Source organism: Fonsecaea multimorphosa (assembly GCF_000836435.1).
Source record: "Fonsecaea multimorphosa CBS 102226 unplaced genomic scaffold supercont1.2, whole genome shotgun sequence".
Lineage (NCBI taxonomy): Eukaryota > Fungi > Ascomycota > Eurotiomycetes > Chaetothyriales > Herpotrichiellaceae > Fonsecaea > Fonsecaea multimorphosa.
Window position 1 is genome coordinate 591,444 of NW_015971636.1, and position 12,608 is coordinate 604,051.

The 12,608-nt window shown below is 52.2% G+C and overlaps 2 protein-coding genes across 2 annotated transcripts; both read left to right on the forward strand.

Annotated features, from left to right (window-relative positions):
* Positions 1-958: 958 nt before the first annotated feature.
* Positions 959-8,044, forward strand: Z520_01167 (uncharacterized protein; the record flags this gene model as incomplete). Its single annotated transcript, XM_016771685.1, has 7 exons — positions 959-986; positions 1,044-1,615; positions 1,815-4,181; positions 4,281-4,814; positions 4,912-5,822; positions 5,915-6,500; positions 6,617-8,044. The coding sequence occupies 7 exons, from the start codon at positions 959-961 to the stop codon at positions 8,042-8,044; spliced, it is 6,426 nt and encodes a 2,141-aa protein (XP_016636824.1).
* Positions 8,045-10,128: 2,084 nt separating this feature from the next.
* Positions 10,129-12,160, forward strand: Z520_01168 (uncharacterized protein; the record flags this gene model as incomplete). Its single annotated transcript, XM_016771686.1, has 6 exons — positions 10,129-10,300; positions 10,378-10,631; positions 10,683-10,721; positions 10,772-11,226; positions 11,279-11,702; positions 11,771-12,160. The coding sequence occupies 6 exons, from the start codon at positions 10,129-10,131 to the stop codon at positions 12,158-12,160; spliced, it is 1,734 nt and encodes a 577-aa protein (XP_016636825.1).
* Positions 12,161-12,608: the final 448 nt, after the last annotated feature.

Consider the following 12,608-nt stretch of genomic DNA (forward strand, 5'->3'; position numbering starts at 1 on the left):
TTCATGCCCTCAACGGTTAGCGATGGCGCAATCTAGACCGCACCCGCACCCTCACCCTGAGCAAATAGACCATGTCCAACTCGCGTTGCGTTTTCGGATGTGAAAGGAATCAAAGGATCGAATGTGAGCTTGGACCTTGTCCGGTCAGACCACAGTTGCCTGGATGAAGACAATGACTGAATCTGCTGCCACCAATCCGAGGCCCATATTTGCTATTCCAGGCCCATTGGAGCCAGGACAGGAGGACCTTACCTCACGGCGGAGACGACTCGACATCGAAAAGGTCGGGTAGGGGTCTTCCGCTAAGCGAATATGTCTAGCTCAGCATGCAGCTAGCAAGATCCTTTCAGCACTTTTACGTATGCTGTTCCAGCATGCTGTACGAACACTAATCGAAGGGATGCACGAGGGTCATGATGTTTCAATCTCTGAGCTACCCTTGACCGGCCTGTCCGAACTGGGAGGTGGCTTGCATATCGGCGGAGAATGAGAGCAGCACAAAGGGCTGTGGTCGGTGGGTACGGGCCAACTGCTGGGTGTTAGCGGTGACATCTTTCCAGAAAGGTGCTTGAAGGCCAAAGCCATCGTCGATAGCTTTCCGCAACTCCCTGGTGTGGTGCCCAATGATTCGACCTTGGAAGCAGAGCTGAAGACGATCTCATGGATGTGATGGACACTGGCGTCTGGCGGCAGACCCGACATACTCCGCAATTGCTCGACGACGGGGTCTCGAGAGAGCATAGCCCAACTCTGAGCGCTGAAGATATACGTATGTTGCATCCAATGACACAGCTGGACGAGTGGAAACCCCCAAGGATCGAATGTACCTCTCTCACATGCTGGAGTATATAGCTCAGTGCACAAATGGCCCGCATTCCCCGCCTCTCAGTTTTCATCATCAAGGCAGTGGTGGCCGGTTCAGAGACACCTTTTGACTTTCCCAGGGTGGACTGTCAAAATGCTTGGGCTGTTGCGGCAACCCTTCGGTATAAAGCTCCCCTTCCCAGCCGGAAAGGCCGTTGCTAACCATATTTCCTCTACAGGGCAAGATTCTTCGGCGACCAAGGCCGAGAAACAATCTAATATGTCTTCCTCTTCTTTTCGACACGTCAGCAGCTCGTCGACAAAAGGCTTCGAGTACTCATCAACCTCTTCTATTTCCAATGGCGTTAACGGTACCAATGGCGTGAATGGGGGCACATACTCGGCACTTGCCCCCCCAGATATTCCAGACAGCACAGTCCGGTCAGCTAAACCAATGCCCTCAGTTTTCATGCAGCGACCACGTGCCAGCACAGATCGCACGTCCTCCTTCGGCGGCCTGGAGCAAGTCAAGGAACAGCTAGCGACTTCTCGCAACCATGCCTACCGTGTGCTTGGCTCCAACTTCAGCGGCTATGCATTTGACACTTCCATTACTGGACTCCTTGAATGGATTCGGGACGAAAGACTCATCAGACTTCCCCACAAAGGTGGTTCTTGGGATCGTGTGCTCATCGCCGCACAACACTTTGCGGAACAAGTTCACAGATTTAACATTGCCATTTCGACCTTTGAATCCGACATCAACGCGGCTACGAATCTGGTTTTTGGCCAGTGTCTTCTACTGCTAGAGGTACGTATTTCTTTTTCTTGCCACCTCCCACCATTCACCGTTCACTCGACCTATTGCTTCCTTTCAAGCTCATTGTCTTGCTTCTACCCCACTTTCAATGCAAGCCCTTGACACCTTTGCAGAAGCACAAATCCTTCTCTATCACTGTGATTGCTTCTCCCCTACAAATCGAAGTTCGAATTCGCTGACGCCTCTTTAGCTTGGAAGCGACAATGCTCCGGCACTGGAGACGGTTTTCAACCTCTTCTACCAGTTCGGCCTCGAATTGTCGCCACTCTTGAAACGCGTCGACATTATTACCTCTTCCAGACTGATTTCCGACAACCTCTCCAAAGCCTTTTCGGAGCTCTTGTCTATCGTGACCGGAGTGGCCATCACATTCTGGCAGATCGTTCATGGGAACAACTCGTCGACAAATCTCGACATCTTTTCCACTTTTAGCACGTCCATTGAGAGTTTCCGCTCTCGCGTCTCTCAGTGTTCTCAGGAGATGTGGAATTTCAGCCTGACAGCGAGTGGCTTGAAAGAAACCCATATCCTGGAAGCCCTGCAGGCCTGGCTGGCCCCACAGGACACCGTTCTGGCATTCCTAGCCAGCAACAACATCAACATCGCCAGCCGCCCCGAGCAATTCACCTGCACATGGTTCCAGTCCCATCTGACAAACTTCATGCGCAGCGGAGAAAGCTCGCTGATTGTTGAGGGAAAGACGGGCACAGGCAAGACGACGCTGGCGAACTGGACGGTCGATCGACTTCAACGACCTATCGGCCGTAAGCTCGTTTTCCCTCTGAGCTTTTTCTTCAACAGCAACATTCCTGCCCAGGCGAACTCCTTTGCGCTGCTCAAAACTCTCTTGTGGCAGATTTTGTCTCAGCGCATTGGAGATATCCACCTGTACAAGGCCTTGACCGAGGCGTACCACGAGTTCAAGGATTCCAACGCGTCGCATAAGAATGAGGAGATCCTATGGACCGTCCTCGAGAAGGTCCTGTCGGCCATTGACGAAGATGAGACAAACACCCTTGTCCTCGTTGTTGACGGTCTTGATGAAATTTCTGGACAGAAACACCACGCCCATGCTGTTGCCAACAGGCTCCATGACTTGGCTGTGAAGATACCTGGCTTACGCTTGATCCGCTTCTCCCAACCACTTGAATCGACCCATTCGAAATCGGAATACGTCAAACTCTCGACAGAGACTATGATCGATGACATTCGAACGATTGTGCGCCGAGAGCTTGGTGACCTCAAGTCGTTCGCCGCAATTGAAGACGGCGCCCAAGAGTCTGCCATCGACAAACTGGCAGCCGCCGCTGATGGCTCTATCCTATGGGCTTGGCTTGCTACCCAATATATCGGGCATCAAAAAGTCCATTCTACATTTGACGAAGCTCTGCAAACTGTCGTCACCAGTCTGAAGACTGTGCCGGACCTGGTGGAGAAATTGATGTCAGTCCTTAGCGTCGATGCACGGGCGAAAAGCTTGCTTTCTATTACTCTAGCTGCAGAAAGGCCATTATTGCTCTCAGAACTCGAGCTCTTACTCCAGGCTCAGCCAGGCCGCCTCGAGATGGATGAGAAGAGCGTCGACCTGGGCGACGTGACCGCATCTGTGGCCCCCTTCACCATCAGAGGCGAAGGCATGCTAGCCATCAGGCATGCGGCAATCAAGACTGCCTTAATCACGGTCGCTGAGAAATCGAAGGACTACTTGCTGGTGAAGGATCGACACAGAGATATGCTGACTCGCATTCTGATCCATGCAAAGACTTCTCTCAGAGAGGATCAGGAGCCGACGCTGGATTATTTGGACTTCAGCAGAATCCATCGTCCCTCTCACTCACGTCAGCTGCTTGAGTATACCGTGAGGTACTGGATTGTTCACTTCAGGCAATCCTCGCTGCTGAAGCGTGGATCAGATCTGGATGTTCCAAAAGAGTTTGCTAACATCTTCCCTTCAACTGTGACTCTGGCGCTCTTGGAAGAAGCTTGCTGGCGTGCACAGACATCGCCAAGTGAAGCCGCCGAGCTTCACGCGCTTGCCTATCGTGTTCGTGTGAACCTATTCGGCCAAGACCACGCCTGCGTATTACAGGCAGCCATTGTTATTGCGAAGATTTATGAGACAACTCTATTTCGACTTCACGATGCGGCGTCTTGGTACATGACATCAATCAAAGTCGCTACCAAGATACTGGGGTCGCATCACGATCTCGTTGTCCAGCTCTGTCTGTGCTTGTTGCGGGTGACAGAAAGCTTGGTAACGAAAAGCAGAAGCCAGATCACAACTTATCGTGAAGAGACACTGCGAATCCTCGTTTCCGCCTATACCTACCGCTACGGTGCGAGCTCGAGAGAGGTGTCTGCATGCTACAGACAGTTGAGCGAGCTCTATGTTTTCATCGGCGAGACTGAAAAGACCGAAGAGTTCAAGCAGAAGACAGGAACGACTGCTGTTGATGATCAGGCCGTCCAAGAGAATGGCGACAAGGTGTCTCGCAGTCTGGATGTCACCCTCCGCAAGCGCAAGGAGAAGGAGCTCATTGATACTTTTGAAGGATCCGTAAGTCAGACCCTCTCTTGAAGCGTTGGTTCCTACGTGGACGACTCAACGCCAACATACTATGTGTATTCGGCCACAAGCTAATTGATGTGTTCACAGTTGTTTGCTGGCTATCAAGAAGAAACCGCAGAGTCCCTCACCTTGGCGTTGGTTGAAGGCATATTTGCCCGTGCGACAGAGTTGATCAAACGCGAGGACTATGAAAAGGCGGAAGAACTATACATTGAACTCTGGTGGAAGCTGACAGAGCACTGCGCTAGTGTCAGGACCCTGGAGTGGCACCAGAAGAAGCTCGAGTTGATGCTGGCGTATGCTCGCTTCTTACAATCCCGCAACCGCGTCGATGAAGCCTCTTCTGTTCTTCTGTTCGCCTGGAAAGAGTTCGAGCACAGCGAATTCTCAATGTACGAGTCCATCGTCCGACTTCTAAAAGAAATCGCCCTCATCATGAAGACCGTCAAGCTCAACACTGTGGCTCTGTCTGTCTATCAGAAATGTTTCTCCTACTACAAGAACGTCAGTGAAACCACCTTCGTCTCGGAAATTGAAGAGCAAATCACTGCCACATCGATGGAGATCATCAAATCCTCCACCACGACAGTCAGCGAATCTACCGAGGTGACCATACGAGAGGTAAGTCACAACAACCCATCCGAAAGAGCTTCGAGAGCGCTTTACAAAACCTGCCGCTGCCATTCCAGAGATGTTGGTGCTAACTGCAAGCTTGAAGGTCTTCGAACATACCATTACAACCACTTCCGAGGTTACCCACTCCACTTTCGAACTGTCCAAATCATTGACAGGCATCTACATTGAGCAGAGCCGTTACGCACAAGCCATAACAGTCCTCGAAAGCACAATGAAGAAGGGTTGGGCCGGCTTGTTCAATGACGCTCTCGAGAGCATTACTCTGCCTTCCAAATTCTCCACCGAGAGCGTCATGCTCGCTGTGCGCTTGGCAGAATGCTACGAACAACACCAGGTTCTGGACCAAAGCGAGCAGATCTACCTGAGACTCTATCGCGCTCATCATAAGTCCCACAGCATTGACAATCATGCCGTGGCCCAATATTCCGAAATGTATGTGGCGTTCCTGAAGCGTCACGGGCTCCACGACCGCATCATCAGCTTCTATCAGGAATTGTTGATCGACTACCGCAACTTCTACGGCAAGAGCGACAAGAAGACAATAACTCTGCTCTATAACCTTGCAGACACTTGCCGGACCCACCATCTTGTCCATAGATACTGGGTCGAGTACTACCTTGAAATCGTCAATGCCCTGAACAAAGGTGACCTGATCAGTCAGAAAGATGCACTCCGTGCTCTCATCATTGTCGCGGAGCATTACTACGAGAGCCGGCGATTTACAGAAGCGTTGATCCATTTCAAGTCAATCGCGGCGACATTCATCAAGTTTGGTACTCAATACGAACATTTCGCTGATGCCGCAGTCGTCCAGCGCCTGCTCGAGAAGTATTACACCTCTATGGAAGAGACAAAGTTGGATGTCGACCAACACGTCAGGATCTTGCGGGAGGTTCGTGAGGCTTGCTTCAAGTACTACGGAGAAAAGTCTGTGATCTCGATTATCACAACGAGCGCATTGGCTGAGGCGTGTTCGAAGAGTCAAGAGTATTGGTGAGTCGTCCACTTCATCGAAACATATGCCATTGGAGGGATCCCTGTCTTTCCTCTCCTGTCAATTGATAGACTCTGACATTTGTTCGCAGGTTTGAATCCATCCGCTACTTCGAAACAGTGTCGCAGCATTCCGAAATGGTCTCCGTCCAGACAATCGAGCGATCCAAGAGCATGATCAAAGAGCTTTACATCAAGCAAATCACGTCGACGAAGTCCACAACATTGAGCAAAGAGACTGTCGAGAAGGCCGAGTCGCTGTTGTTTGAAAAGTATATCTCGAGCCGCCGAGCGCATGAGTACACGCAGACGAAGACGCTCAAGCAACTTCAGCAGCTGATTGCCATTTACCACAAGCAACAAAAGACTGATCTCATCGTCAAGGAGCTCCGATCTCTGATTCTGGACATTGTCCTGAATGTTCGCACAACGGAAGAACTAGTGTACGTGGCTGACTTCCTCGCCACAATCTTCATCAGCTACGATCTCCGTCGCTACGCCCTGGAGATAGTCCGGGATCTCAAACTCCAAGCCATCTATCGATCTGCACCCAAGACTTCCGCGTTCCACGGTGCGACAATTGGGCGGGCTTGCTTCGCTTTCATTGCTGCTTTTGAGTATCACGTTCGCAGTGATCATACCCTCAGCATTGCACATAATATCGCCGAGTTGGTGGCTGTAAGTTCTCCCAACCTGAATTATCTCCAAGAATCTGTCTCTTGAGTTTTCAAACAACCACGCTACCACCCTCTTCCTTGCTGTTAATTCCTCTGACATTGACTGAAAATAAACAGGAGCACTTGTTCTACGAGCGCTTCGTCAGGTCCATTAAGGCCAAAGCCAAGCTGCAGGCGGTCTTCGTCCATGCGGCTCGTCTGCGCCATATTCTCGCCCGAAACAACCGCTTTGAGGACTTCACCATCATCGAAACACAGCTGATTGACTTCTTTGCTGCCACAGAAGTCTCGGTCTCCAAGGCTGTTTCGCGGGCAGCTCTAAAAGCATTCGTCAATGTCATCACGAAATATGCGGCCGAGCATCCAAATGTCCACTTCAAGAGTTTCGTCGTTGCCGCCAGCTACGCAGCAGTTGACCAGCTTCGCCTCTTGTTGAAGCAGAACAAGGACCAGGAAGCTCTTGATCTTGCCACCTGCACATTCAAGTTCCTCATGGCGCACGAAGGCCTTGATGATCCCACCGAAATCCGTCTTGGGTTCCAGCTGTGCCTCATGACGGCCGGAAGGGGCGAATTCGCATACAAGAGCAGCAGTCCCAAGGTCCAGAGTGAAATGCTTGCGCTCTCTCAGCAGATCCTGGCCGAGGTTTTCGACATCTGTAAGAACAACAACATCAACATCGCCCGCGCGCAGCTCTCCGAACTCAACGAGCTCATCAACTTGATTGGTGAACACAAGGACTATTCCCGCCTCTCTTGGCTTCTCAACACTCTATGGACGTCCCGCGAAGGCCAAAGTTCCTGGCCACAGGATACCATCCTCGACCTGGGCTTCCGCCTTGTTCAAGCGGAGTTCAGTGCCGGCAACTACAAGCCTGCTCTGCGCCTGTGCGAAGACATTGTCTACAACATCAAACGTGTCCACGGCTCAAGGAACCCGCGCTTGTACTCGTGCTGGAATCTTCTGGCAGAGCTCTACACGGGATACGCAAACCATTTGCTGGCCGAAGCCGGCAAACAGGAACCCGCAACCAAGAAGGCGACGGAACAGAGCGCTCTCCTCTACCTGCGGAAAGCGGCCGACGTGCACCTCACTGCGCTCAAGCAGCTGGTCGATGCCGATGCAGCCGACACGGGTGATGACGACGACTACGAGCTCGACGTCGGCATCAGCTTGAAGAAATCATCCAGCACCGCGACTAATGGCGCCAACGGCGCCAGCTCGCAGGGCAAAGTCAACGGAGAAGACCACAAGCACGTGCGCTCCTTCCAGAACCGGGAGGAGGAGCTCGAGATCGTGCGCAGGCACCTCCGACTACTCAAGCTGGCGCTCCAGCGCGCCGGCGGCTTCTTCAAGTCGGCCAAGGAGTACGAGGCCTTGACGCAGAAAGTCAGCGCGCACTACGGCGAAGACCTGAAGCTCAAGGACCTCGAGTGGAATGCTGCCAAGTGGAAAGTCGATGGACTACCCCTGGGCCAGGCCGAGGGCCAGAAGCAGGATGGCGTGTACCGTGTGCCTGCGCACTGGGAAATCCATGTTGCTTGAGAGGGGAGAGGGGGCTCGCGATAGCTGGAAGGAGGGAGAAGAAGTCATTGATGGACGGCAAGAAGTAGATTGCAGGACGTGTGTAAGTAACGGCCGAGAAAAAAGTTGACAACAACAACACCATAGCAACAAAAAAAGGAACGCTTTGTTATCTAGATAATTGAGTGGAATTGAGTGGAGTTGAGTTGATGCTCTGAAACTTCTTTGCAGTTAGCTAATACTATCGTTTCAATATCCCACTTTGATCCACTTCCGCTCTCTCTTTCTACATCTCGTTGTCCTCAAGATACCGAGTAATCACACGTTCTGCACTTTCCGGCTGGTGGGTGATTCCTGTATCGACATTTAGCGGCTTCAAAGACTCCATATCTTTGTTCCTTATGTACCTATATATATCTCCATATCACTTATGTACCCCATGCAAGCCTCGCGCACCGCCTCGTCCTCGATTGAACGAACACCCTACCTACCTACGTATGTATGGCGCCATATTTCTCCACATGCCAATATGCCGCTCCAGTGCACCCTTTTTTTAACGCCCGTGTTTTCTACCTTGAGTGACTACCTAGGTAGCTAACTAAAGTGATTTGTCTTTTTTTGGGGCAAATGGGCGCGCACATATCATGCTTTCCAACGGCTCCTCAAGTCAGCTCTTGTCTCTCTCTCTCTCTCTCTCGGGGATTGTCAACAGTGCTCGCACCTGGGTTGGAATAGTCGTCGACGGGGACAGCGATGAAGGGGACTCTCGGGACTCCGTGCTCCGTGACTCCGTTACTTCAATAAGTGGGTTTCCTTGGGAGATGATGAGATATACGAGGTACCGACTCCCGAGTATATACATAGGTAGATGAGAGATCGCAGCGGGGCTGGGGAGGAGGCATACTAACGTGGTGATGGTAGTTTTGATCGGAGTTGCTTTGCATTATTGACACACACCTTGTCGCCTTCCTACCTACCTAACTATCTACCCAGCCAACTCCTACACGAACTTTATATCTATCGTGTCGTTCAAGTACTCCGTAAACTCCCCCAATAGCGTGCATTGTCCACCGATTGATTTGACTTTGGACCGTTCGGACCGTTCGGACTATTGATTTATTGAATGCATGAGCTGTGTATATTCCTAAAAAAGCGCCAGTCTATGATCATCATGATGAAGAGGAAGTTCCCGCAAAGTCAACCAAAGGCTGGACAAAGCTTCCTGGGCGTGGAGGAACCATACCTAGGTACATAACGCCCTTGTCGCGTGAGAAGCACGTTGCACATGTACTCACTTGAAGCTCGCGAGGTCGTTGAAGGAGGGTGTAGTTCGGCTTATATGACAATGACAACGGCCAACACTGTTCTAATAAATATGGCAGCCGACGTCAAAAGCCACGGCCATAGCCACAAGTCATTGGACCGGCTTCCACTGCCTCCTCTCGGTCGTCCACGGGTTGCATTATCACCGCCCTGCTTGGCCAATGCGTCCGCCCAGAACTACCAAGACCTCGGCGCGGATTGGGGATTCGCCTTGCAAGGGGTGCCAAGGAAGACTTCGGGGATCTAGGGTTGATCTTTCTCTATCGAATTCTCCGCTCCCGCTGCTACAAAGGAGTGCCTTCGTGCGCATCGCCTCCGCGCCGAGTCGTTGCATCTCTTGGTCGTAACCTCTTGGCCTCGCGGCATCTGCTCGATAGCCTTCCGCTATCTGTAAAATGACGTTGACGTGACCTTTGTTGATCGAGCCAAGCTGCTATGCAGAATGAAAACAATGTCCACATTCGATAGGTTGGAGGAGATCGAGCACAGGAGAAGGAGGGAAGGTAGCATACTAAGAGATAGCAGACTGAGCTTCCTTGAGAGCCTGTTGTACCCCTCCACCGATCTGCTGGAAGATCAGTGGTATGATTAAAAAGTGCGCACAGATCCCTCTCCTTCTTCCTCCTTCTCATGCATGGTTGTTGCGCTGTTCAGAGCTTTTGTCGAGCTGCCTCGCGAACAGACTTGCTGAACGGAAGTGACTTTGGTTTCCTGTCGCTATTGTTTCCCCCTTCAGATCCTTTGTTGCCTGGCCCATTCGTCTGATGCTCAATTGGGAAAATATGAGCTTCTTCGCACCAAAGGATTACCCTGTAACACAGGAATCACCCGCTGACTCGGAGAAGGGGGTGCCTTCTAACAGCTACACTCCGGGAGATGGACACGAGCCTGAGAACCTCCGGGAAAAGGACTTCCTCACCCGCAATGGCCTCAACCTGGCGAGTTTCGGGAGGCGTAAGGCTTTTCTTTCGCTGGATCTTGACAAGGACAGCATTGTCGAGCTAGAACATGGCGTTAACAATATGGTACAGGTGACTGCACAGGCGCGGAGGGCCTTGATCGCTCCATGAAGTCGCGCCACCTGAACATGATTGCCATTGGAGGGTCGATCGGTGCTGGTTTCTTCGTGGGCGCTGGAGGAGCGTTGACTCGAGGCGGTCCGGCTTCTCTCCTCATCTGTTTCCTTATTACCGGAGTCATGATCTTCAATGTCGTCTACGCCCTCGGAGAGCTGGCCGTCATGTATCCCATCAGCGGAGGTTTCTATACTTACTCGGTTCGCTTTGTATGTTGAGACCCCAGGCCAGTCCAAGTCCACAATGCTGACGGTTAGAAGATCGACCCTTCATGGGGCTTTGCGATGGGTTGGAATTACGTACGTATTCATGCCGAGTATTGGCGTAGCTGTCCACTCACACAGAGCAGGTCTTTCAGTGGATCATCGTCCTACCGCTCGAACTGACCGTCTGCTCCTTCACTGTCCAGTACTGGAACAAAGACATAAGTGTCGCCGTCTGGATCACCATGTTCTGGGTCTTCATTATCATTGTCAACGTCTTCGGTACTCTGGGCTATGCCGAAGAGGAATTCTGGGCGTCGCTCTTCAAACTCCTGGCGACTATCATCTTCATGGTCGTTGCTGTCGTTCTCATTTGCGGTGGTGGCCCCTCGAGCGGCATCTATGACGAGTACTGGGGTGCCCGGCTGTGGTACAACCCTGGTGCCTTCCAGAATGGTTTCCGTGGCTTTTGCTCCGTGTTTGTGACGGCGGCGTTTGCATTCGCTGGTACTGAGCTGGTTGGCCTTGCTGCCGCCGAGTCCAGAAACCCCAGCAAGTCCCTTCCAAGCGCGATCAAACAGGTCTTCTGGCGTATCACTCTGTGAGAGAAAACCCCCGACCCCAGGTGACTGTCCGGCTAATATTGTTGAAAGATTCTACATTCTTGGTCTCACCTTCGTCGGCCTCTTGGTCAGCTCCACGGACGACCGTCTCCTCAACGCGTCCAACCCGTACGCGGACGGCACATCGCCTTTCGTGCTCGCGCCCCTCTATGCCGGCCTGATCGGCTACGACAGTTTCATGAACGTGGTCATTCTCGTCTCGGTCGTGTCGATTGGTGTTTCCAGCGTCTATGGCGGTTCGCGCACCTTGACCGCCCTCGCTCAGCAGGGGTATGCGCCCAAGGTCTTTACCTATATTGACCGATCAGGCCGGCCGTTGCCCTCTGTGGCACTCAACTTGGCATTTGGCGCATTGGCTTACGTTGTACTCGCCTCGTCCGGGAGCATTGTCTTCGACTGGCTGCTCGCGCTGTCTGGTCTTGCTGCCCTCTTTACCTGGGGTTCTATCTGCGTGGTAAGTCCCTCACATATTAGCTGTCTCATGTCTTCCGTGGTACACCTTTTCTGACGAATTTGTGGCAGGCACACATCCGATTCCGAGCAGCATGGGCCCACGCTGGACGCAGCCTTGACGAGATCCCCTTCAGGGCCATTGGCGGGGTGTGGGGGTCATGGTTGGGCCTGTTCCTTGTCTTTATTGCGCTGGCGGCGCAGTTCTTCGTCGCCATTGCCCCACCCTTCACGACCGACCTGGGCAGCGCCGAGGACTTCTTCAAGGCGTACCTGGCCCTCCCTGTGGTGCTCTTCTTCTGGGCCTGCGGCTACCTCTGGAAGCGCAACGGCTTCCTCCGCCTGGACCAAATCGATCTAGACACGGGTCGTCGCGAGCACGATTGGGAGACTATCAACGCGTTCAGGGCCAGGGTCGCGACTTGGCCGTGGTGGAGAAAGGCACTCAGTGCCATTTTCTGATGGGCAAAGGATGAGGTGTCATAGCGAAGTGACCAGTAAGAGGTTAGTGGTGAGGTAGAACTGTGTCTTGTGAGAGGTAGGATAAAAGGGAAGAGGTGGTTTTTGGCTCTGTGTGAAAAGCCCTTGGAGGGTCGACGTGCATGAATACGCGAAGATACATCCACAGACTAGCACTGTACGCATCCATAATTTGAAGCGTCTTTAACCTGGAGGGGGAGGCACGACTCACCTACTGATGGTTGTTGATCTTCGACTTTCTCAAACTTCCGCTCCCTTCATATGCGATTTCGGCGCGGACCAACGAGACTCTGAGGCACAGTGAATGACCTAGATCACATGCACATCTATCTCCGTTGATTAAGCGAGAGAAGGAAGAAGATGAACTTGCTGTGTTCCAGCGGAGGCTGGGGGAGATGTTCGGCATAGTTGCTGGAAATTGGCCTCGCGA